Here is a 27,277-nt window from a genome sequence, read left to right as displayed (position 1 = left end):
AGGCATCACTGGCTTGAGTAAATAGACTTCTCTCGACACCGTTCAAAGAAAATATATCAAGATAAACATTTGCTCCAGGTTGAGACTCTAACCAGACTCTGATGGAAGGAGGCACAGGATATGATCAGACTCGAACACTCGAGACAGAATCAAATTAAGTCCCGCAGAAGCTTGAGATATGCCTGCTAAACATTTCAGACGCCATCCGACACGTCCACAGCCCGGGCGCTCAGGGTCTACTTACAAGTTCAGAAGTTGAAAAAGCATCTTGTGAATTTAAAACTAAGGGAGAGAAAGTGGAGTTGTTATCGGCCCTGGATCCATGGAATAGAGCGTGGCATAGAATCGAATGTCTTCTCCAACTTCTGGCTCGGTTTTAGTGAATTTACTTGTTTAGGTATTTCCTATTTCTCTACTCAACATTATCCTGTTTCTACCACCTCCTTCAGGGAAGGGATGTGTCGGTCATGGTTTGTTTGTCAGCAAAACTACGGGTAAACGACTGGTTTATTTGGACGGATCTGAGTTACAGGGCTGACAGTTCGAGATGGGAATGTGTTAAAATGAAAAAAATGCAATATATTTGAGGTCCTGCCGACGCTAGCTGTCTATCAGGAACTACACTCACGTACAGGTCCCCTATTAAACTGTTTTCATGAATACATCACAGGTCTCAGATATATCCACTTTTTCCACCACAGATTTGGGGAAATTGGTCCGTGTGCAAAGCATTGTGGGGAATTTAAGGACGCGAAGTCTACACATGTGCAGCCTCGAAATGTCTCCAAACGAAGTACGCCGGGCTCGGTAGAATTCCAAGCATGCTGGACATTGGAACAGTCCTTCGGCGGCCCTCGATGACGTAGTGTGCTTGAAATAGTGGCTCTGGAGCATCCTTCCTCGAGATTGAGAAACACCCCGGAGTTGTTGTTGTTGTTGTGCGTCCTCCGCTGTGCGACCTGCCGTGCTCATCGTGCCTCTGTTTCGTTGTTGTTGTTGTTTATCTGTTGTAGCACAGTAGCTGGTGACTCAGACCATCTCTCACGCTCTCGCTTTAAGGGCGAAACGTTAGGATTGGCAGAAGCATTCCTGAGAGGAGGGGCGCGTCCGGGCCTAATGATGTTACACACAAGAACAGTGAGCGCGTCTCACACCCGCCATCTGCTCTCCTCTCGCTGCTCTCCGCGTTAATGCCGTTTCATTCTCTACTGTATCGTGTTTCTCATCTCCTTCATCAGATTGCACTCGTTCATCTTCTCTGTTGAGCAGCGAAGGCACCATTTACCTCATGCTGCCTTTTCAAAGTGCTCTTTTTTCACAACACTTTATTCGGGGGGGTGAAAAAATGTAGGTTTGCTTTGAATAAGTCGATGGTTGCCATATGGACGAATACGATTGTGGGGAAAGGAAATCTGGTTAGTTGGGATGAGAGAGCCGGAAAATGGATGAAAATGTTAGTTATTTTGAAAGCGTTACGGTTGAATGGGCTTGCTCTCTAATGCTGTATATCAGGGGTGTCAAACTCAAGGCCCGGGGGCCAAATCCGGCCCGCGACTTCATTTCATGTGGCCCCACAAGAGCTTGCAAAAAATATGATATGTTTATTATGCGGTTACATGCTACTTTACAGAAACACGTTGCCAATAAACTACATGTCCCACAATGCATCTCAGAATTTGACTTTTTTTTTTTTTAAATGTAACTTTTCTTTCAAAATGTCACTTTTTTATTTTGACTTTTCTTTTTAAATCATTTTGTGACATTCTCACTGAAGAGACTTGCAATTATTTGCCCTAGACTTCTGCTTTCAGGCGTAGTTAATTATGAAGTTATTACCCTATCCGATAATAATCCGATGCAGAGGCAATAATGTAATATAATACATTATTTTATATATTAAATATTCATATATGCATTTTTATATAGTCTTACAACCGGCCCTTTGAGTGCAACCATAATGCTGATGTGGCCCGCGATGAAATTGAGTTTGACCCCCCTGCTGTATATGATCGTATTGAACAGAAGTAGAGTCATATTGATATTGTGTACTCGTCTGTGCTGGCAGCAGATCAACCGAATGACCATCCATGCTTATGATAAAACAGAAACTCATATTTAGGCCTGTCGCGGTAATCGATAAATTGACTTCTCGTACGATAAATAAAAATGGACTCGATAACTTTTCTGAGCTCGATAAATTGCCGTTTACACGAGGATGTGACCAGCATGTTAGCTAGGTGCGCTGTGAGGGGCGGGGCTGACACACAGCCAGCTCAGGACTCTCCGCCTGCAGCAGCCAAATTAATAATATAGCGACAAGCGGGAGACAACGTGTGACCTACTCACAGGGAATTTAAAGTTAAATGGAATTGGTTACTGTAAGGGAATATTTCTGTCTTAATCCTAAGTAAGAATATACTCCTAAGATATTTAACCTGTCTGCCTGTTGACATTTACGACAAACCCTAAGTCTGTTATCTGTCTTAACGAATGGGAAGTCTCAGCTATTGTTGACATTACCAGTGATTACTTATAGTGACATTACTTGTGATGTGAATTCTCCGGCCGTTGACTTATAATAAACTACCAGTGTTTGACATCAAAGCTCCAACTCTCCTCGTGTCTCTCTGAGTCCTGACTCTCCATTGCTGCAGAAGTTGCCCTTACAGTTACACGCATACTCTCCACTGAGCCACAGCCTCACATGTATCATTGTTTATTTATTTGTGTGTTTTTACACAGTTTTAGGACAGCAGGGGGGTATACTGCGAAGCAGGATTTTCGCTTAGCGGCTAAATTCAGGGAAAACTCCGGCTTTCCGGTCATCCGAAGCTGGTTCTCTTTTTAGCAGCTAGATCTCCATGGTAACTGATGCTAAGCAGCTAACCTGGTCGGGACCAGGTTAGGTTGCAGGCTAAGAGCTCAACTCAGTGAAAGCACCGCCTGCTGACCAATCAGAGCTCAGTGTGCGGAGTTTAAAGCGATCAAGTCATATTACAGGAGAAAGGAAATACAGAAAAGCTGCCGTCGCAGGAAAGACGGCCGGCAGAAATCACCGACTGTGTGAACGTGAACATTAATAGAATATCACCTCCATCTTCAGAGCAATCTGACTATTATAACATTAGCGTAAGAAAGCTTACTTAAATATCGGCCACAACACCAGTACCCGGATCAGAGTACATTAAGTACAGTCCGCGGCATATCACTTCATAATGTATCATATCTCCTGATCTGAGTCAGCTGAGCCGTATCTGGCCGTGCAACACTCACAGCGTCACAGACTGGATGCAGAAGTATTATTTTAAGCAACACATAAGTTGACGAAACACTCGAGACAAATGTAATTAAAGTCAGATCGTGTTTTAGACGGGCAGTGATATCATAAACCTGTTAATGTACGCATTCAAACACGTGTTCTGTTCCAGCTGTGTTCACCTTGCAGGTGCAGCTCTGAGGCTTTGATCCTGATAAAGTGTTTAAGTCATGGATATTTAATTTAACTTCTTCATGTGTCTAATATTATAGTTGACTTTGACAGGAAGTATGACGCTGCGCTGTCAGTAGCTTCTCCATGTTTGTGATTGGTCGAATGCTCCAGATACCACCCCTTTCATGTGAACGCGCACCTAACTAGATAGGACACGGCTGGCTTGAGCGATCCACTTGATAACCAGCGTCGTAGGACAGTTTAGCGAGAGCGCGTATGTTTTGGATTAGGCCAACCGGCTAACTCAAACATATCCAGGTTAGGTTGAACCGGCTTCGTAGTATAGGCCCCAGGTGTGTTGGATTCTCTCTGACAGTCTATATGTATTTCCCCACTAACTGGAGAGATGACCTGCCACAGAAAACGCACGAAAATATAATGAAATGCAAACATTTGAAAGCGTGTTTTTTGGCAGGATTAATTAAGATAAAGTGTTGGCAGGAAAGGCATCAGTGTAAGGTGTTGCCTTTTAGTGCAAATACATGTTACATTGCTGGAAAGATATATAGGAATGCAGCTTCTTGGTCATTTGAAACCGTTTTCATCGTGATGGATGATGCCCCTGAAACCATCGCCAGACCCCACCTTGAAAACCACTGATCCAAACAATGTCTCCTCTCCTCTGTGTGTTTCTCTCTCCACCCAAAGGTGCGGCGGCCTTGTCGGGCGCGGTGACCCACACGGTGTCGACGGCCGTCATCGTGTTCGAGCTGACGGGCCAGATCTCTCACATCCTGCCCGTGATGATCGCCGTGATCCTGGCCAACGCCGTGGCCCAATCGCTGCAGCCGTCGCTCTACGACTCCATCATCCGGATCAAGAAGCTGCCCTACCTCCCCGAGCTGGGCTGGGGCCACCACGAGTACGTACAGCGAAACACGCCCGCACACATTCACTTCTCACACGAATGATACAAATGATACGTTGTTTCAGCGGCAAAGCAATGATTAATATGAATATTGCGAATACTTGACTCTTAAGAAATACATTGAAATAGGTCGTTATAGGATGTGGAATTAACCGAGAAAATTGAATTGAGGATGAATCTACAGCTGATTTAGCTTAACTTGGTACAAAGATAGATTAAACATTCAAAACATAACATGCTAAGAGGTGAGCTGGAAAGATGCAGGACAGAACATTACTCATGTCATCCACATACACACATACTAACTTTTAACTAGTTAGCATGATATTGTTAGCAACAGAACATCTTGCAATGCTACCCATAGGGCACATCAGTGTTGTCACGATACCAACATTTTGGTTTCGATACCAAGTCAAGAATTGCGATTCCGATTATTTTTCGATACTTTTCTCAAAAAAAGGGCAACAGTCTTTATTTAACAATTATTGTGCTCTATTTCACGCCATAACCAGAACACCAACGTTTAAACAATGAGAACAATACATTAAATAAATGACAATAATTTGTATGAAATACAATTAAGCATCATCTGTAAACTACTTTTTTGTTTTTCGCTTCTGGCGTCTTTTTTTGTCAACAAGCCGAGGCGCAGCGGCATAACACTCCCACTTGCAGCCATGCTTCTCGCTTTCTCACATGCTCTGGCAGCTAGCGCGTGCACGAGAGAGGGGCGGGACTTAGAGCGTGCTTGAGAAAGGGGAGGGACTTAGAGCGTGCTTGAGAGAGGGGAGGGACTTAGAGCGTGCTTGAGAAAGGGGAGGGACTTAGCGCGTACTAGAGAGGGGAGGGACTTGGAGCGTGCTTGAGAAAGGGGAGGGACTTAGAGCGTGCTAGAGAGGGGAGGGACTTAGAGCGTGCTTGAGAGGGGAGGGACTTAGAGCGTGCACGAGAGGGGAGGGACTTAGAGCGTGCTTGAGAGGGGAGGGACTTAGAGCGTGCTTGAGAGGCGAGGGACTTAGAGCATGCTTGAGAGGGGCGGGACTTAGAGCGTGCTTGAGAGGGGAGGGACTTAGAGCGTGCTGGAGAGGGGAGGGACTTAGAGCGTGCTGGAGAGGGGAGGGACTTAGAGCGTGCTGGAGAGGGGAGGGACTTAGAGCGTGCTTGAGAGGGGCGGGACTTAGAGCGTGCTGGAGAGGGGAGGGACTTAGAGCGTGCTGGAGAGGGGAGGGACTTAGAGCGTGCACGAGAGAGGGGAGGGACTTAGAGCATGCTTGAGAAAGGGGAGGGACTTAGAGGGTGCTTGAGAAAGGGGAGGGACTTAGAGCGTGCACGAGAGAGGGGAGGGACTTAGAGCGTGCTGGAGAGGGGAGGGACTTAGAGCGTGCACGAGAGAGGGGAGGGACTTAGAGCATGCTTGAGAAAGGGGAGGGACTTAGAGCGTGCTTGAGAGGGAGAGACTGCAGGCACGGCTGCAGTGCAGGGAGTGGAAGCAGAGCGCTGAACACACACGGCTCTTATTAAAACGGAGCTTTCTCACCAAAGTACTTTCCCCCGTCATTCTTAAAGTACCGATACTAATGACACGGAGGAATCGTAACGTTTTTAACGGCAGGGTATCGCAGTACCTTTCAAGTATCGGTACACCGTGCAACACTAGGGCACATGTCACCTGTTCATATGTTTGCTTTCTCTTTACTCTTTGCACATTTACGTACGGTTGTAATCCATGTAATCCTGTTTGGATTATCACAATGCCATATTAGATATCAACTATGTTCTGTTACGAAGCATGAACAAGTGTCTTTGATCTCTGAGTTGGTTAATAAATGTCGTTAGTTTGTTTTTTCTCCACTGGCCGGGTGGAGAAAGTGTTTCTCTGAATACAGTATGGGAAAAGACGCCATTACGTCGTTTCAGCAGCAAGTATCGCACAAACAAAGCAATGTTTAATATTGATGTTGCGAATACTTGACTATTGGAGATTAACCAAGTCATAAAATGGGTCATTATGGGATGGGAAATGAACAGAGTAAATTGAATTGAGGATAAACAGCCAGTTAATTTAGTAAGTGCAGTGAAACGTGCCCGCACTCATCTCAAGATTCAAGATTCAAAGCTTTATTGTCATGTCAGCAGCTACGGTGTAGATATGGCAATGAACATCTTCAGTCCCTCCAACAGAGCAGCATGAATATATATAGGACATAAAACAAATAAAATAGTGCAAGACATTTTTAAAATGTGCAAGTGAATACAAATAAAATAGAAATAGTGCAAGAAGAGTCGATATACAAGTACATGGAATATGATATAATAATAATAGATTTATTTTGTTAGCGCTTTTACAGGTGCTCAAAGACGCTTTACAGATATAGTGAAAAGAAAAACAACAAATAATATATATATATATATATATATATATATATATAGATAGATAATTTGCAAGATGCAAACAGATGAATGTTGTCTCACATAACAACACATGTGATATGTTGTTACAGCGGCAAGTATCACAAAAACAGAACAACGCTCAATATTAATATCGTGACTGTTAAACGTTTAAAGTCATTATTGTTCAATGGAATCTGCAAATACTGTAGAAATGAGATTGAAGAAAAACACGGCGAGAGATTTCTTTAACGCGCTCGAGGTTTCCAGACAAAGGATTCACGGTCACATTGTTTTGTGATTGCTTCCATTAATATTTATGAACACAACACTGACTGGGATTACCAGCTGCTCCTTGTCCTCCGAGCTCGCTGCCGAGGCTTCAAATGTGATTGTTCTCAGACGATTATTGGGATGTTGGCAAATCATTAGGTGGAGACAATAGCTCGACGCATCGTTTACAACTGGTGAGTAATGAGGAACAAACGTGTTTGATCCTCCATCTGGTCATCAGTTGCAGCTCCGTGTGTGTGTGTGTGTGTGTGTGTGTGTGTGTGTGTGTGTGTGTGTGTGTGTGTGGTGTGTGTGTGTGTGTGTGTGTGTGTGTGTGTGTGTGTGTGTGTGTGTGTGTGTGTGTGTGTGTGTGTGTGTGTGTGTGTGGTGTGTGTGTGGTGTGTGTGTGTGTGTGTGTGTGTGTGTGTGTGTGTGTGTGTGTGTGTGTGTGTGTGTGTGTGACAAATAAATCATGACATGATCATCTATCATCAAAAAAGTTATCTCGACATAATGAAATGTTTAAAAGTTGGCAAGGCGTAAAGATGATGAGAACCTGGCAGGCATATCCTCTGTGTGTGTGTGTGTGTGTGTGTGTGTGTGTGTACATGGTCTGTCTGCACAGACACACACACACACACACACACACACACACACACACACACACACAATGCAATCTTGTTGAATCATGTATATTTAATAACACACACACTATGAACCTGAGGCATTGTGCAGCAAAGTTCCATACTTCATTCACTTCTTTACCTCTTTTGCACCTCCATCACTGTGTGTGTGTGTGTGTGTGTGTGTGTGTGTGTGTGTGTGTGTGTGTGTGTGTGTGTGTGTGTGTGTGTGTGTGTGTGTGTGTGTGTGTGTGTGTGTGTGTGTGTGTGTGTGTGTGTGTGTGTGTGTGTGTGTGTGTGTGTGGTGTGTGTGTGTGTGTGTGTGTGTGTGTGTGTGTGTGTGTGTGTGTGTGTGTGTGTGTGTGTGTGTGTGTGTGTGTGTGTGTGTGTGTGTGTGTGTGTGTGTGTGTGTGTGTGTGTGTGTGTGTGTGATGTAACTGCCGCATACAAGAGCTGAGGCGCGGGGGGATGACAGCCTTGCCCTGTCCAAGCTGAATGTGTTTTTCACTCAAACTGGAAATGATCCATCTCACACCCACGCAAGTGTCCACACACACACACACACACACACACACACAGGAACACTTGTGTAACACCTGCCGTGCGATACACACATACGGTGGCATTTACATTTTCTCACACACACCCACACGGACATGGAGGGAATTGGCTTTTCTTATCTTTTATTTATGTAGAGCTTTTGCAGATATGACACACACACACACACACACACACACACACACACACACACACACACAGATCACATGTACAGAATATCTCCTGCTTCTTCTTTTAGTCAGAACCAGAACAGCACATATGATATTAGAGCTTCCCGATTTGGAAAAAGATTGCGATTATTTTGACTGATATTGCAGTTTTGATATTATTTTTGAGCCTTTCTTTAAATCTCTTGTTTGAAAACAAATCAAATATTTTAGCCCCATTATATATTCCTTTAACTGCCTTTGTGTTTAGGTTTATTTATTCATTATATATATTGTTTAATGTGAAGCTAATATGGAGCTACAACCTTTGTTCTCTTCTTCTTTGGTAGCTTTACTCACTTATTTATGACGTCGGGTCCTCTCCCATTTGTGTTGGACTGCCATTAAAGGCACGTATCTCCTCGAGTGAAGTTTTCCTTTTGAATTACCTCTAGAAATGTCAAAAAACAAAACTGATAGATCGCTAAAGGACGACCTGGATGATCGTTTTGAAACGTTATGAACATCACGATCAAATCTGAGAACCTGTACCAAACACAAATGTTTCTATTAAGTCTGTGGCTTTTCTGCGTCTCCTGTCTTTACCAAATACTGTCAGTTAGATATTGCACGTGTCCATGATTGCACTTTCGATAACATTTTGATTAATTGTGCAGCTCTATATGAAACCTTTCTCACACCCGCCTCTTGTCTTCTCCCCTTCAGTGTTTGAGTGGCATTTCAAGTGTGGGAACAATTACATAACATCCGTCTGTGTGTGTTGTGTGTTTCGCTATCTGCCACATGGTGTTTCTTAGCGTTTCATAACAGCCAGTTAGAGATTTGAGATCAGATAAATGAGAAAACCAGCTGACAAAAAAAAACGATAAGAATGATCTTAAATAATTAATAATAGACACACTCAGGTAATAGGATCCTTTTAATATTTTAAAATAACTGGATCTACAGAACCAGAAACCTTAGATTCAGCTCACTCCTTGATGGGGCTTAAAAATAAATATTTAACCCAACAAAATAATCTTATATATTATCTTTCGATCATTTTCATCCAGAAACCTCCCGAAAAAAGTTAAAATGTGTGCATTTAAAATCAATTTTGAACTTTAGCCAATTTGGTAAATCAGTCCCCAAGCTTTCAACATACATTCACACACACACACACACACACAGAAATGTATTTTGGGCCTAAACCATTCAGTGCTTTATAAACCAGCAGCAGTATTTTGAAATCTATTCTTTGACACACAGGAAGCCAGTGTAAAGACTTCAGAACAGGAGTGAAGTGATCCACTTTCTTAGTGTCAGTGAGGACTCGAGCAGCGGCGTTCTGAATCAGCTGCAGCTTCCTCATAGATGTTTTAGTGAGACCTGTGAAGACACCTTTGCAGTAGTCGAGTCTGCTGAAGATAAAAGCATGGACAAGTTTTTCCAGATCCTGCTGTGACATTAGTCTTTAATCCTAGATATGTTCTTTAGGTGATAGTAGGCTGATTTAGTAACTGTTTTAATGTGACTGTTGAAACTCAGCTCAGAGTCCATGACTACACCTAGATTTCTGGCTTTATCTGTTGTTTTGAACATTGCAGACTGAAGCTCAGCGCTAACTTTTAAACGTTCTGCCTTGGCTCCAAAAACCATTACCTCAGTTTTATCTTTGTTTAATTGGAGAAAGTTCTGACACATCCAGTCATTGATGTGTTCAATGCACTTACTCAGTGTTTGAATTGGAGCATAGTCTCCTGGTGAAATTGTTACGTACATTTGTGTGTCATCTGCATAGCTATGGTAACTTATTTTGTTGTTCTTCATTATCTGAGCCAGTGGTAGCATGTAGACGTTAAAGAGAAGAGGCCCCAAGATGGAGCCTTGAGGAACCCCACATGTCATATTTGTCAACTCCGATGTGTATGTACCTATAGAAACAAAGTTGTTTCTGTCCTTTAAGTAGGATTCAAACCAATTTAGAACTGTTTCCGAAAGTCCCACCCAGTTTTCCAGTCGGTTGAGTAATATGCTGTGGTCAACAGTGTCAAACGCAGCACTGAGATCTAATAATACTAACACTGAAGTTCTGCCACTGTCTGTGTCACACGCACGCACACACACACACACACACACACACACACACACACACACACACACACACACACACACACACACACACACACACACACACACACACACACACACACACACACACACACACAAACACCCACTCTTTCGCCCATATGTTATTTGAATTCTTTAATGGATCCATATTTGTTCTTCTTTTTCTTAACGTAGACCTCTTTCCCTTATCTCCATAACCACATTATATATTCCCCTCATGTTCCTGCTCATATGTATTTGTTCTATCGTCCTCTTTCTCCTCTCAGGAGGTATGATATAAGTGCATAACATCAGTCGCTCTGTGCCATTTGTTTTCCTAGCATTTCATAACAGCCAATTTTTGTTTGTTGAATTGTTGTCTCTGTTTGTTTGAGCAAAAGCCACAGGAGACGATCGTATTTCACATATTCCTACGGATCATTTCAAGCTTTTAGTGGCTTCTATACTTCCCCCTACACACACACACACACACACACACACACACACACACACACACACACACACACACACACACACACACACACACACACACACACACACACACACACACACACACACACACACACACACACACACATTAATACACATTAATACACATCAATGCCCTTAGCCTCTCCACTCCACTCTGGACAATATGGATGATCTGTAAGCCAGGATTTATAACCCTATTAGTCTGTTTATCTTGGCTCAAAATCTATAAGCTTGAGGCTTAAAGCGAGATACCTCCAACTGATCAGATGTATTGCCGAGCGTTGCAGGAGGGAAGGTTCAATTAAGACGAAACCAATCAGATTTCATCAACTGCCTTTTGATGTCCTGAGGGAAATCAGTGCTGGCAGCGGCTGTGGTCAGTTCACACATTAAACCGATCCTCAGCAAATTAAAATGGATCAGAAAGGAGATTTCTTTAAGAGGGATGTGTTTTTTAAAAGGTCCTTTTTATGTATATTTTTCTGATCTTTCTATCGAACCCTATAGCAGTGATTTAAGCGTTATCCCATTCATTTAATGTAGTTGATTTCAGTGATAACAGTAGATTAGTCATGGAGGAAAATGTATTTTGATGACTGAGAAGTTATGTATTTTATTTTGCGATTTGTTTACAAAAAAGACATCTTATAGTTTTTTTATGATTTTGAAGCGATAATGCAATCTCCAGAAACTAACTGCAGGCTATAAAGGAACTACAGCACGGTCACATGACTTCACGTCACCACCGCTAAGCTAAAGGAGGCTAATGTTGGGCTATAAAGGAACTACAGCACGGTCACATGACTTCACGTCACCACCGCTAAGCTAAAGGAGGCTAATGTTGGGCTATAAAGGAACTACAGCACGGTCACATGACTTCACGACACCACCGCTAAGCTAAAGGCGGCTAACGTTGGGCTATAAAGGAACTACAGCACGGTCACAGGACTTCACGTCACCACCGCTAAGCTAAAGGAGGCTAATGTTGGGCTATAAAGGAACTACAGCACGGTCACATGACTTCACGTCAAACACTTGTTTTTAAATCCACCAGTGGGGTATTTACTGACGTATTGTATATTCTAGGACAAAACGTTTAAAACTCCTCAGCCCAAAAACACATTCAAAAAAGCATTGACTTCGAGATGAGGGAACAGGAAGTGGTAAAATGCTGAGTAATCTTTGGGTTACGCCTCATTCCTGCACTATTGCACTATTGGTGTCATTTCCTGCTGCTGTACTCAGACCAATGTTCCAGTCTTGTAGTTTTAAAGTGCAGACCCGGGCGGATGGTCATCAAATTAACTCTGTGTTCTGAGAGAGGTCAGAGTATTGAGTTGTCACCACAACAAGCAGCAGAGTCCTGGCCGCAGCCCGAGCCCTGGCACGGCCGCGAGGCTTGGCAGCAGAAACACGGAAACATGAATCGGCTGCTGAGTGTTCGCAGCTTTTGGCCGGCGCGGACAGGAAGAGAGAGTTTGATTCTGCTGAGGCTGGATCTGCTCACACGATGTCACACACACACTTCTCTCCACACACACACTTCTCTCCACTGTACGGGAGCAGGGTGTTATTGAGCGGTCAGATAAAGGAAGGATGTGTGTTGGCTTTGAGGGAGAGTGCTCATAGATTAGTGTAGAACAAATTGTGTTATGAAAACTCTTCAGTTTATCTTAATTGTACCACTAGAGGGAAATGCAACTTGTATCAGAGCAGCATAAGGAACAAGTGAAAACACGATATGGTGCTGCACAATTATTGGACATTTGTTATTGAAATTGCATTATGGACTAGAGCAGGGGTTCCCAACCCAATTTCCCAAGGGCCCCCCCCCAAATGACTCCTGTTGGAAGTTGCCCCCCCCCCCCCACACACACACAACAGCGGTAATTAAAGTTTCAAAGTCTCCAAAAGCTACAGCTGCTGTCACAAACTGGATGAATGTGAAGTATTTTGTTAAAGAGGATGAAAGCGTAATTAAGGAGCGCTATTGGAGTGACTTTGATGGTTATTGGACTCAGGATTAATTCATTTGGATTCCCGCCGAATGAAGAAACTAAAGGACGGCGCGGAAGTGGAAACAATTCTCAAAGGGATGAAACTGTTTAAAACACCATCTACAAGCTGATGCTGACAGCCCCGCTCCTGCCGCCCGCTTGCGGCAGACCACACTTCCACGCTCACCGGCAGGCACCGACTGGCCATCGGGAGGACCGGGGGGGGGGGGGTGGGGTGTGTGTGTGTGTGTGTGTGTGTGTGTGTGTGTGTGTGTGTGTGTGTGTGTGTGTGTGTGTGTGTGTGTGTGTGTGTGTGTGTGTGTGTGTGTGTGTGTGTGTGTGTGTGTGTGTGTGTGTGTGTGTGTGTGTGTGTGTGTGTGTGTCCCGAGCGAGAGAGAGACCTTACGTGCATTGTTGTTGTTAGCATCTGGTGCTAGCTAGCTGCACTAACGGATATAAGGAGCTGTTTAAATGGAAACAGAGGAGCGACATTTCGCCACAACTGCGCCGAGCACTTGACTTGATGCAGGAAGCAGACAGCGGGACATTGTAGGAGAAGTGAGCACACTCAGCACGGAGAGTACACAACATGATTGCAGCGTCCAGGCAGCTCCCGTTCGAGCATATGCCTTGAGTTGCACATAGCTCCAACGATCCAATACACACACACACACACACACACACACACACACACACACACACACACACACACACACACACACACACACACACACACACACACACACACACACACACACACCATTTGTATTGTATTATCGTATCAGAGGTTCCAGGTTGAATTGAGGCGAATATTTGTAATGTTCAGAGGTTGTTGTGTTTAATATTCATGAGAATATTTGTCATTGTTCAAATGATAATAAACATTAGCATAAAGCATATTTGTCCACTCATATGTTGATAAGAGTATTACAAACTTGAAAAATATTCCTCTAAGGTACATTTAGAACAGATCAAAAATGTGCGATTAATTTGCGATTAACTATTTTAATCGACTGACAGCCCTAAAAACACACGCTCAAAGTAAGCCGGATTTTGCCGATTCGTTTATGTGGATTCAAAAGTCGTAAATAATCTAAAAAATGGAGGAGACCGATCTGATCGGAGCAACTCACAAATAATCCAACTGGAACCGGCATGGACAATGACTACGGTTTCAAAATGCGCTTATCCAGAAAAGCCCGGTTTGGACACTTTACGGGCCGAAGAAACATTTCTATAGAAAGAATTATAAATGTCTGTCTTTTTATGCCTTTAATACTAACTTCAATTTTTATTCAAATGAATGAATCAATTCTTTTTTATATTTTATTGTAATGTAGAGATAAGGCTTTTAGTGCCAATCATGTATTGCGTTACAATTATATGTAAAAAAAAAAATCTAAATATGATATTTGGCCTCAAATCATCTGAGGCCTGGCGCCCCCCCCTGCGATCTTTGGCGCCCCCCCTGCGATCTTTGGCGCCCCCCCAGGTTGGGAACCACTGGACTAGAGCAATATTTATTTCAGATATAGTGAAATAATCTGAATTAAATAATGTTTGGATGACAAGTCACACCTACAATAATTGAGTATATTTTTCAATACTGTATGAAATAGTATCCTTCCCTCCAATAGGCAGAATTGTTTGTATCACATTATTGCAACTATTTATTTGTTCCAAAGCGTAACAATTATTTTGTGCTTTTTTTTTGTTATGTTGTATTTTGTAAGTGTAGTTTGTGTGAATAAAGCTTCTTTATTGCAGTGGGAACAACTGAAAACGTATAAATCTATCGCACTTCACCCGTAAAACAAGCAGAAATTGTAATTGATTGACTTTAAAGGCATGATAATTACTCAGAAAAAGTGTCAATGTCTACGTTTAAGCAAGTAGTGTATACGTTTAGACCATATCTCGTTTTTCTCACCTCTCCTCTATCCTTTATCACGATAACCACTTCATAAATTCCTCTCATGATCCTCCTCTCTTTTCTTCCTCTCAGGAAGTATAATATTCGAGTGGAGGACATCATGATACGGGACGTCCGGTACATCACGCTGAACTGCTGCTACAGAGACCTGCACAACGTCCTGCTGACGGGACACCTGAAGACCCTCGCCCTGGTGGAGTCCATCGGTGAGACATGCCACACATATATTTTTTATTTAACCACACATCAAACAACTCTCGCTGCTCCTCAAACCCACGTTAAAACACATGCAACAAGTGACGAGGCAAAAGATCAAAAGTCAGTCAACTTTATTGTCAATCTTTCAGTTTGTGTACAGTCAGAGAGATCGAAATACCGTTTCCCACAATCCTGAATACTATAACAAAGATATATAAAAATTAGAGCCGGGACTCGATTAAAAAAATTAATCTAATTAATTAGAGGCTTTGTAATTAATTAATCGAAATTAATCGCATTTTTAATCAAATATACATATCTGACCTGAGAACAGTGAGAAGCAGTTTCCACATGGACTTGACTCCAGGTGGTCGACAGTCGAGTGCAGTCCAGTGAGTCAGGGAGCTGGTTATCCTCTCAGACGTGGACTGACTCATCCTGGCCCTGAAACCAGTCGTCTGGCTGAGTGTGGGTTGGGTCAGGGTGTGGTTCCTTGCACTCGGAGTCGGGCTAACGTCCACGCTAGCTGCTACATGCTAGCTGCTACATGCTAGCTGCTACATGCTAGCTGCTACATGCTAGCTGCTACATGCTTTGCATTTAGGTGATACTTTAGGCTTGATGTGCTGCGGTGATATGCCGTGCTCTTGTCGACGCTTCCATCCGTCCGTTTTTTAAAACAAAATGTCCCATCCACGGGGCCGACCAAAGCGTCTCATCAGCTTGTTCGTTCATGCTTGACTATTGTTCACCGTGGTTTGTTGTTGTTTGAAGTCCCATGCTGAAGTCATGAACGTTAGTTGGTGCTCCAGTATAATCGGTACGCCTGAAACTCATCCAGTGAGAAACGTTCCGCTGTGCAAAAATAAGTGCGATTAAAGTGTGTTAATTTTTGTGTAATTAATTAATCTTAATTAACGCGTTAAAGTCCCGGCCCTAATAAAAATATGTATACACCTATATATATCCACAATCAACAGACACATTTATACATATGCACACATTTAGACATGAATAAAAAACTCCAAACATGGCGTTAATTGTGAGCTGATTTGCAGCAAAGACCCAAAGAAGTCGATCTTTATTTATTTATATAGCACATTTAAAACAACCTCAGTTGCCTTAACAGGGAACAAATAAAACATATTCAAATGTTATGTTCAACTTGTATTATAAGCCAGTGCAAAGAAGCGTTACTATAAGTTTATTAACTTGGACGCCTGAAGACCCTCGCCCTGGTGAAGTCAGTCGGTGAGACGTATGGCACGTACACTATCTGGGTCATAAATATTTTCAATTTCACAACAATAGGAGACCCACACAAGTCTCGCTGCTCCTCACACCACGTTAAAACAGTGACGAGGGAAAATATCTCATTACTTCAGGAGTTTTTAGTCCACAAATGGATCAATATAAATGTACATATTGTACCGCAGTGTATAACAAAACAGGTGTGTCCTGGTCATATCTTAGCATCAAGCATCTTTGAGCATTCGGAAAAGCGCTATAAAAGAATCCAATGTATTATTAATATCCATCTCTGGTTTCCATCACGTTGGACTGAGCATTTTATTGTGCACAAAAAACAAACCCAGCGACCTTGGTGGCTCGTGAGAGTACGTGATTGGTCGGTTGATTGATTGACAGACTTCCCCGGGAACATCTTTCTGACGCCACCTCACTGAAGTGAGAGTTTAGTATTCCAACCCCGTCTTAATTATGCAATCTCGCCGGAACAATTAGCTGCGGCATTTAACCGAACACACAATCAGCACGTACGTTCACTACAGCAATTAACTCAAGCAAGACAGCACACACACACACACACACACACACACACACACACACACACACACACACACACACACACACACACACACACACACACACACACACACACACACACACACACACACACACACACACACACACCATGTATACATCACTTCAGGGGACATTACGTTGACTTACATGCATTTCCTGTATAGTAATACTAGGCCACACACACACACACACACACACACACACACACACACACACACACACACACACACACACACACACACACACAGGCACACACACACATTCACCACATCCTTATTATGTAACTCAGCTGAGCTTTCCTTCACCATTTCCTTCTTCCTTCTCATATCCCCTTTCCTCTTTTTCTATTAGCGTTCTTCCACAAAACTGCTCGATACATTTTCCTTCCTCCTCTACTTCCTTCCTACTCCCCTTTTCTTCACCTCACCGCAAAAAAACCACTTAAAAATACTATTAAAAGTTAGTTTAATTACTGTATCACACTGTACATCGAACAGGTGGAGAAGACGGGGAACAGTACAGCACAATCAGTAAACATTAGAAATGCAAGACTAATATAAAAAGCACAGGTCGAGTTCACAATGCATTAAAAAAAAAGCAATTATCAGTTTTTCGTGATTAATATCTTTATTAGTACGAATGCACCATGTATGTATTGTTATAAGCAATAACCAATAGTTATTAGGGTTTATAATGTGAAATATTTGTTCTAATGTTTCATTTTATTTTCTTATATCTTCTTATTGCATATTTTTTACTTTAACTTCTGATGTTTAAAATACAAATCTTTAATTTAATATTTGTTGTCATTCTAAAATGGAGCATCCGTCTGAAAACCAAATTTCCCCCGGGGGTTTAATAAAGTATTGTGCTTTTCCTCTCGTCTCCTCTCCAGAGTCCATGATCCTGCTGGGCTCCATCGAGCGCGCTCAGCTTCAGGCTCTGCTCTCGATGCAGCTCGGGCGATCGAGACGTCTCGAGTTCATCCGGGAACGAGCCATGGAGGAGAAGAAACGTCTGTCCGTGGTTTCCAACCTGGGCAGCGAGGACTGCACGCACCGCGCCAGCCAGGAGGTCCGCTTCCAGGTCAGAGGTCACAGAGAGAGGGATCCAGAGACGCTTTAGACTGATGGAGATGTGCAGGAATGAGTCGGCATGTATCACTTCTGGTTCAAGTTGGGTTAGGGTTAGAAGCCGAAATAAGAGTTGTGGTTAAAACAAGCTGAAGAGATTTTAAAGTGTTGTACTACAACATAAAATATGTCAGTAAATGCCCCATTGGTGAATTTAAAAACGGAGGATGCTAACAAGTGTCTAAATTAGACGACTAAATGTCGTCATGCCCAACATTAGCCTCCTTTAGCTTAGCGGTGGTGACGTGAAGTCATGTGACCGTGCTGTAGTTCCTCTATAGCCCAACATTAGCCTCCTTTAGCTTAGCGGTGGTGACGTGAAGTCATGTGACCGTGCTTTAGTTCCTTTATAGCCCAACATTAGCCGCCTTTAGCTTAGCGGTGGTGACGTGAAGTCATGTGACCGTGCTGTAGTTCCTTTATAGCCCAACATTAGCCACCTTTAGCTTAGCGGTGGTGACATGAAGTCATGTGACCGTGCTGTAGTTCCTTTATAGCCCAACATTAGCCACCTTTAGCTTAGCGGTGGTGACATGAAGTCATGTGACCGTGCTGTAGTTCCTTTATAGCCCAACATTAGCCACCTTTAGCTTAGCGGTGGTGACGTGAAGTCATGTGACCGTACTGTAGTTCCTTTATAGCCCAGCATTAGCCACCTTTAGCTTAGCGGTGGTGACGTGAAGTCATGTGACCGTGCTGCAGTTCCTTTATAGCCCAGCATTAGCCTCCTTTAGCTTAGCGGTGGTGACGTGAAGTCATGTGACCGTGCTGTAGTTCCTCTATAGCCCAACATTAGCCTCCTTTAGCTTAGCGGTGGTGACGTGAAGTCATGTGACCGTGCTGTAGTTCCTTTATAGCCCAACATTAGCCACCTTTAGCTTAGCGGTGGTGACGTGAAGTCATGTGACCGTGCTGTAGTTCCTTTATAGCCCAACATTAGCCACCTTTAGCTTAGCGGTGGTGAAGTCATGTGACCGTGCTGTAGTTCCTTTATAGCCCAACATTAGCCACCTTTAGCTTAGCGGTGGTGACGTGAAGTCATGTGACCGTGCTGTAGTTCCTTTATAGCCCAGTATTAGCCACCTTTAGCTTAGCGGTGGTGACGTGAAGTCATGTGACCGTGCTGTAGTTCCTTTATAGCCCAACATTAGCCTCCTTTAGCTTAGCGGTGGTGAAGTGAAGTCATGTGATCGTGCTGTAGTTCCTTTATACGCTAACGTTAGCCGACTTTAGCTTAGCGGTGGTGACGTGAAGTCAAGTGACCGTGCTGTAGTTCCTTTATAGCCCAGCATTAGCCACCTTTAGCTTAGCGGTGGTGACATGAAGTCATGTGACCGTGCTGTAGTTCCTTTATAGCAAAAGAGTCATTAGTGTGTGTGAGACAGAAGCAACATAGGCAGCAGTGTATAATGCGTTTATGATAACCCGCCTTCCTTAAAGCTAGAATCATTGTCTGCATGTTAACGATAAAGCCTGACTCACCAACGTTACTCACATTTTGTTCCTTTATTTAAAACTCATAGTATACAAGGCAAACTGAATACATGGGAAGTGTATAACAGAAACTCCAACTAGCTCATGTTGAATATTAAAGTAAAATACATTATCAGCCCAGTATGGGAGGAACATTAATGAATTTTTAAATGGCCGCAGAAATACAGCTGAATATATTTCTAACTATCTTCAGAGAGGCATTTGATCTGCGGGTTATAACCAGCGCTTCAAAACTCACATTACAATATGTTTTAGGTCATGGACATGCCAGCATGGAAAGTCATGAGTCATGGTTTTTTCAACTGTTTCTGCTTCAAATTAGCCACAATCTCATCTCTGTGGAAATAAAAGACCTATTTATTCTACAGAAAGAGCTCTTTAGCAGTAATAGGGTGTTTGTGTTTGAGTGTTGTTTTCTGATGTGTGTGTGTGTGTGTGTGTTTTGTTTGTGTGCAGATCTCCACTGAGGAGTCCTCCTTCAGTCCTACTCGTACAGTCCCTCAAAAACCCCTCAAACCTGCGCTGAAGAGACCCTCTGTGGTGGAGCGTCCCACTGAGATCCCCACCAGTAAGAAACACACACACACACACACACACACACACACACACACACACACACACACACACACACACACACACACACACACTAGACGGAAGAGGCAATCAAAAAGCAAAGAACTTGGATGTGATAGATCCATAGGGAGTGTCTTTAATGGCTTTTCCGTCCTTAAACTCATTCTCTCTTTCTGTCTCTTTGATAATGCAAAGTAAACATGTTGGGACGTATTGATGACGTAACGCAGGGCTATTCAATTAGTTTGGAATGGGGCCCGGTTGATAAAAATGATCCAAGGCAAGTGGCCGGGAAAAAGATGGCTTTTAGATTACCGTACTTTTCGGACTGTAACGCGCACCTGCATATGAGCTGCAGCAGCTAAATTGTCCGTCTGTCTTGCTCTCGTTCTGTCTCTCGGTTCCACTTTTACTTTGGCGTGCTACCTGTCTCGCTCTTTTCCGGCCTCCAGCTTTTCCTGCTGGAGCCCGCCGCTTAAAGGTGGCGGGCGCGGACCGGTCCTAGAGCCCGTAGTGTTAAAGGTGGTTAATTGTACCTGTAAAATCCATAGATCTAGGAGGTTCCCTAGTGGCCGTTAGCTGGACAAAAAAAATGGGGGAAAAAGTCGCGGCTTATAGTCCGAAAAGTATGGTAGATTTTTTTTTCTTTTAGTAGATTACTTTTTAACATGATTCTCAAAGAGCCAGTAAATATCACCCGGGCCGGATTTGTCCCGCGGGCCGCCAATTGAATAGCCCTGACGTAGCATATTGAATAGATTCCAAACATTTGGTTCAACAGCTTTATTGTTCATACAGTATGTGCATAACAGCTACAGCTTGGCAATGAATGAAAATCTTATCAATCTAAAAATTGAACATGTCATAAATTCAACATTAAAACAAATATTGCAACAGACATAGTGGTGCAAATAAGCTGCAGGAATAAACAAGTATGTACAACAAACATAAGATCAGATAAACCACATTTTAAATTAAATACCGTCCAGTAGAATACAAACTGTAAACTCTAATTATTTCTATGTGGAAGAATAGCAATGTTTGCCTATTACTGTTTCTCAACCCTAGATGTTTTAAATGTCTCAAATAAATATATGTGTGGTGTAATTAAGAAACAGTAAGACGATACAATAATAAATACAATTAAATGGTGTGTGTGTGTGTGTGTGTGTGTGTGTGTGTGTGTGTGTGTGTGTGTGTGTGTGTGTGTGTGTGTGTGTGTGTGTGTGTGTGTGTGTGTGTGTGTGTGTGTGTGTGTGTGTGTGTGTGTGTGTGTGTGTGTGTGTGTGTGTGTGTGTGTGTGTGTGTGTGTGTGTGTGTGTGTGTGTGTGTGTGTGTGTGTGTGTGTGTGTGTGTGTGTGTGTGTGTGTGTGTGTGTGTGTGTGTGTGAACCATAGGAGAGGATGAGTCAGATTTTAAAAAGGATCTCGATAGAGTGTCTGTGTTTCTGTTCCTTCAGGCTGTGATATGGTTTGACACTTTTTTTTCTCCAAGTTTAATAATTCATTTTGTTTTGGACCGAGAGTGTGTGGAACTTTTGATATTTGATTTGTTACCCGGGGTGAAGAACTTGAAGTAGCAGAAGTTCCCATGCTGATCTACGTGCTGGAAAACCTTCTGTAGAGCTGAATATGGCATTATCTGTAGTCAAGGTTTCCATCCAATCTCAGTGAAGACCAGTCAAAGACATGTTTTAATATCCTTGGCACATCGATGCCTTCGGACAGTTTCTTTGCAGATGATGCAGCTGTATTTATAATGCTTTTTACAGATGTATCTTAACGTACTCATAAGTATCTAAAGCTTGGACTAATAATATCTCTCTCTGTCTCCTCTTTTTAGGCCCAAATGATAATTCAGGTATTGCTTTAAAGGACCTGTTCTGCGCCAGTCCCGACACAGAAGGCCTGGAGGTGAGAGAGCCATGTCCTGGAATACACCCAACACAAACACACAGCCACACACACACACACACACACACACACACACACACACACACACACACACACACACACACACACACACACACACACACACACACACACAGACACACACACAGTGCCTCACACATCCTGTCGTTCACACATTTTGCACACCCACACAGTCTTATGCTATCTCTCACATACAGTCCTTCACGCTCCACAGTACAGTACCTCCCACACAAAAACACAACACACACACACACACACACACACACACACACACACACACACACACACACACACACACACACACACACACACACACACACACACACACACACACAGAGAACACACACACTGCATAATTTCAGTCCGCCTCAGTTTAAAATCTTTTTTACTTTGTCTTTTAACATAGAAATAGGACTCCTGTAGTGCCAAGCTAACGGTGTTCTTCCTAGCGTTTCCATTTCTTTCCTCCCAGTACAGAGTGGTGCAGGGATGGCATATTTGTGTAGGCCGACATGGAGATTAGCATCACACTCATTTCCTTGACAAAAAGCAATGACATTTTCGACTGGATTGCATAAAACAAGAACTTTTCCAAACAAATGTTTATGATACTTACACATTTTGTTCGGCAGGATAATCTCCACATATAAACACCACTGGAATCACTAGAAGTAAAATGCTAACATTAGCGTATAAAGGAACTACAGCACGGTCACATGACTTCACTTCACCACCGCTAAGCTAAAGTCGGCTAACGTTAGCGTATAAAGGAACTACAGCACGGTCACATGACTTCACTTCACCACCGCTAAGCTAAAGTCGGCTAACGTTGGGCTATAAAGGAACTACAGCACGGTCACATGACTTCACTTCACCACCGCTAACTAAAGGCGGCTAACGTTAGCGTATAAAGGAACTACAGCACGGACACATGACTTCACTTCACCACCGCTAAGCTAAAGGCGGCTAACGTTTGAAGTTAATGCTGTTGACTTTGAGGCAAGGGAATTGTAAGTGGTAAAATGCTGACTCATCTCCAGGTTTTTAGGGCTCATTCTTGCACCACTCTAATGCAGTGAAATCTTCGCCATGGTGGCGTGGAAAGTGTTTTCTGCTAAGTCACACTATGTTAACATTGTGTGCTTATCTCTGGTCGTTGAAAAAAAAAGAAAAACAACAACGTGGAGAGCCCCGTGTCTCCTGAACTCAGGAGGCCGTCCAAACGAGTCCGGATATCCATAGTGGTAAGAGCCCCCGATCAGGGCTACCCAAAAGCCTGGAATCCGCCCGGCAACAGGTTCATCAGCCAATCAACCAATTATCACCTCCTTCATTTCATTTTCCGGGGCTAATCCCAAACGCCGATAAACCGTCCGTCTGTACCATCGAGTCAACAAAGTGTTGAACACCCTCCTCCTTGTACAACCGGTAACCCAACACACTGATCTTTAACTGTCTCTAGCTGCTTTGTGATTGGCTAAGACAAGGATCCATTCATCTTAATGTCTTTTCATTGGTCTAATGGTCAGTTGAGGTTACAAAGATCACTTGACATCTAAAATGCCACGTCTGCTTATTTACAATTCCAACAATTTGCTTTCTTAAGTTGGTCCTTTAAACCATTATATCCAAACTTTTTGAATCCCTTAATTTGGATATTTCTAATCTTAGGATAAAAAGACGACAATGTTTTAACGCCAGTGTCTACATTTTGTAAAACAATTGTCTATTCAGGACTCCCTGGAAGAAGAGATCTTGTATCTCAATGGGACATTCCTGGATAAATAAATAAAAAATAAATAAAAGAAGCGTACAAAATTGAAATTAGTGTACAAACATGTGCTTTGAATTACATTATGTTAAGCTTCATGTAGTAAAGCCAGAGTTTCAAAGGGTTTTCCAGAGTCCACAAAGTTGTGCTTGACCTACTTAAGAGTTCAATAAAACACAATGTAAACAAAGAACATAAGATGTTATGCCCAACATAATGCTAATTGGACTCGTATTAAAACAAACAATATCAAGAGGCCTGTGATAAGTTGTTTTTCAAGCTAGTGTTAAGACATCAAAAAAAAATATTTAAAAAGATATATGTTGTCATTTTAAAGTTTTAAAGAGTTTCAAAGAGTCATATTAAATATAGCGTTTCTGCAACATGAAAATACCATTAAGAAAGCATTTTGCATCTGGAAGAAAATATCAAATACCTGTCATTTTAAAGTAACGATGTGGTCAAGTGGTCAACAAGGAAGAGGCTGTTCAACCAAGCATGCTGTCCATCATCAGCTGTTTCACCCGAGGGCGTCCAATCAGTGACGGCCTCGCAGGACACGCCTTGTTCCTGGAGTGATGCAGAAAAAATCCCATCACGTTTGTTGTAATTGATCAAAAAGAAACGATTGTATTCCACGTGAAGCTTTGGAGCACGTTCCTCTGTGCATGCAGCGTTAAATATCCAGAGAGGAGCGTCATATCTCTTCATTAGCGACTTGAACGACAGCAGCAGCTCAGATGAAATGATGATGCATGACAATACCCGGGAGATATTGGAAAAAGGTGCATTGGTGCACGCCAACGAATGGAACGAGATTATAAATTGAGAAAAATGATTGTGCAAAAACAGCTGGAGCGTTGGATGACAAATTATCAGATATCAATTTCTGAAAATCAAAAACCATTGAACTATTTGTGTTGGCCGATATGTTTCATTTTCCCCAACGTTAGCCTAACACATTGCAATAGCAGATACATTCACGCCGGTGTTTGTGTGGCACTGTGCCCACTACCATCTGTCCACTTTTCCAACAAACCCCAACTCGGGTTTAGTCCAAATAAACCCTTTTTCAGAGAGTTAGAGTTAAGCTTGGAAATATGGATTTAGCCAATAGCCCGATATAATTAATATCCAATTCGCCCAACCCTAATTTGGACGTATTCCCACTTTTTAATCTTTTTGCAATCAGCATCAATTATGTATTCGTAATATACATTATGTTGCTCTCAATATCTGAAAATATAACACTATTCAGCGTCTCACAATCATGCGTAGAGATTTGTGTTGGCCGATAGGTTTCATTTTCCCAAACGTCATTCTAACAAATGGCAATAACGGATACATTCACGCCGGTTTTTGTGTGGCACTGTGCCCCCTACCATCTGTCCACTTTTCCAACAAACCCCAACTCTGGTTTAGTCCAAATAAACCCTTTTTCAGAGAGTCAGAGCTTGCTCTTTGGGGGCCTGACCCTGACCCTTACACTAGAAAAATAAAATTACGGTAAAACATTGGAAATATGGATTTAGCCAATAGCCCGATATAATTAATGTCCAATCTCCCCAACCCTAATTTAGACGTATTCCCACTTTTTAATCTTTTTGCAATCAGCATCAATTATGTATTTGTGATATACATTATTTTGCTCTCAATTTCCGATCATCTAACACAATTGAGCGTTAGACAATCATGCGTAGAGATTTGTGTTGGGCGAAATGGTATATTTTCCAAATGTCACCCCATCGATTGGCAATATCAGATACATTCACGCTGGTTTGTGAGTAGCACTGTGCACATGTACCCTTTTCCCAGAGAGTTAGATGTAAGAATGCACTCGCTCTTTTGGGGCAGACCCTTAAACGAATCGAATGAAAATAACACGGGGAAAAAAATGCATTTAGCCATTAATTGGCCAATCCCCCCAACCCTTAATTGGACATAATCCCACATTTGATCTTCGTGCGTCAATCAGCATCAATAATGTATTCGTGATCTAGCTTCTCTCAAATTAAATGTGCAAATTATTGTAAAAAAATAAAAACGTTACCCATCAAATATGATGTCATCCCCTGTACTAGGAGCCACCAACGATCTTAAAGAGCTACTTTGTGGTGAGCATGTTTCTAACGAATATTTCTGTTTCAATCCAGTGTAACGACACCAGATGTTGACTTTGTGTCGTGTGAAACTTGCACTGTTTCTGTTGCATTGAGTCCAGAAAGACCAGCAATTGTTGTTGTACTAAAGGGAATGTTATGTATTATGATTGGCCGATTGAGTTTGAAACGACCCAAGCTAATGCGTTTTAGGGCTTCAGCGCTAGCCCTATACTATAGCATATTAATGTCTGTTTATGACATGGTTGTTTAGAGAGAATTGGATACCGGGGCATCATTACACCATTTTGTATGACTTAAAGGGGACATATGTTTGTTTTTTGTTTCTTATCAGTATGTGGTGTCTCTACTTTAAAGAGTCCTCCCCTGCTGATGTTCAGGTGTATATCAGTATGTAGTGTCTCTACTTTAAAGAGTCCTCTCCTGCTGATGTTCAGGTGTATATCAGTATGTAGTGTCTCTACTTTAAAGAGTCCTCTCCTGCTGATGTTCCAGGTGCTATATCAGTATGTAGTGTCTCTACTTTAAAGAGTCCTCTCCTGCTGATGTTCAGGTGCATATCAGTATGTAGTGTCTCTACTTTAAAGAGTCCTCTCCTGCTGATGTTCAGGTGCATATCAGTATGTAGTGTCTCTACTTTAAAGAGTCCTCTCCTGCTGATGTTCAGGTGTATATCAGTATGTAGTGTCTCTACTTTAAAGAGTCCTCTCCTGCTGATGTTCAGGTGTATATCAGTATGTAGTGTCTCTACTTTAAAGAGTCCTCTCCTGCTGATGTTCAGGTGTATATCAGTATGTAGTGTCTCTACTTTAAAGAGTCCTCTCCTGCTGATGTTCAGGTGTATATCAGTATGTAGTGTCTCTACTTTAAAGAGTCCTCTCCTGCTGATGTTCAGGTGTATATCAGTATGTAGTGTCTCTACTTTAAAGAGTCCTCTCCTGCTGATGTTCAGGTGTATATCAGTATGCAGTATCTCTACTTTAAAGAGTCCTCTCCTGCTGATGTTCAGGTGTATATCAGTATGTAGTGTCTCTACTTTAAAGAGTCCTCTCCTGCTGATGTTCAGGTGTATATCAGTATGTAGTGTCTCTACTTTAAAGAGTCCTCTCCTGCTGATGTTCAGGTGTATATCAGTATGCAGTATCTCTACTTTAAAGAGTCCTCTCCTGCTGATGTTCAGGTGTATATCAGTATGGAGTGTCTCTACTTTAAAGAGTCCTCTCCTGCTGATGTTCAGGTGTATATCAGTTTGTAGTGTCTCTACTTTAAATAGTCCTCTCTTGCTGATTTTCAGGTGTATATCAGTATGTAGTGTCTCTACTTTAAAGAGTCCTCTCCTGCTGATGTTCAGGTGTA

The 27,277-nt window shown here is 42.4% G+C and overlaps 1 protein-coding gene across 1 annotated transcript in view; it reads left to right on the top strand.

Annotated features, from left to right (window-relative positions):
* The window catches only part of LOC117440740 (chloride channel protein 2-like), a gene marked incomplete at its 3' end in the record, with an annotated part of 29,963 nt that extends 4,048 nt beyond the window's left edge, over window positions 1-25,915 (top strand). The window contains exons 4-10 of the mRNA XM_034076966.2: window positions 4,139-4,352; window positions 14,950-15,083; window positions 17,795-17,985; window positions 19,983-20,094; window positions 21,942-22,012; window positions 23,200-23,274; window positions 25,883-25,915. Coding sequence (XP_033932857.1) covers window positions 4,139-4,352; window positions 14,950-15,083; window positions 17,795-17,985; window positions 19,983-20,094; window positions 21,942-22,012; window positions 23,200-23,274; window positions 25,883-25,915 — 830 coding nt within the window. The remainder of the gene's footprint in view (window positions 1-4,138; window positions 4,353-14,949; window positions 15,084-17,794; window positions 17,986-19,982; window positions 20,095-21,941; window positions 22,013-23,199; window positions 23,275-25,882) is intronic.
* Window positions 25,916-27,277: the final 1,362 nt, after the last annotated feature.

This window comes from Pseudochaenichthys georgianus, unplaced genomic scaffold, assembly GCF_902827115.2.
Source record: "Pseudochaenichthys georgianus unplaced genomic scaffold, fPseGeo1.2 scaffold_1159_arrow_ctg1, whole genome shotgun sequence".
Taxonomy (NCBI): domain Eukaryota; kingdom Metazoa; phylum Chordata; class Actinopteri; order Perciformes; family Channichthyidae; genus Pseudochaenichthys; species Pseudochaenichthys georgianus.
Note: the sequence above shows the minus strand (reverse complement) of the source record. Positions and strands in the feature narration are given on the sequence as shown.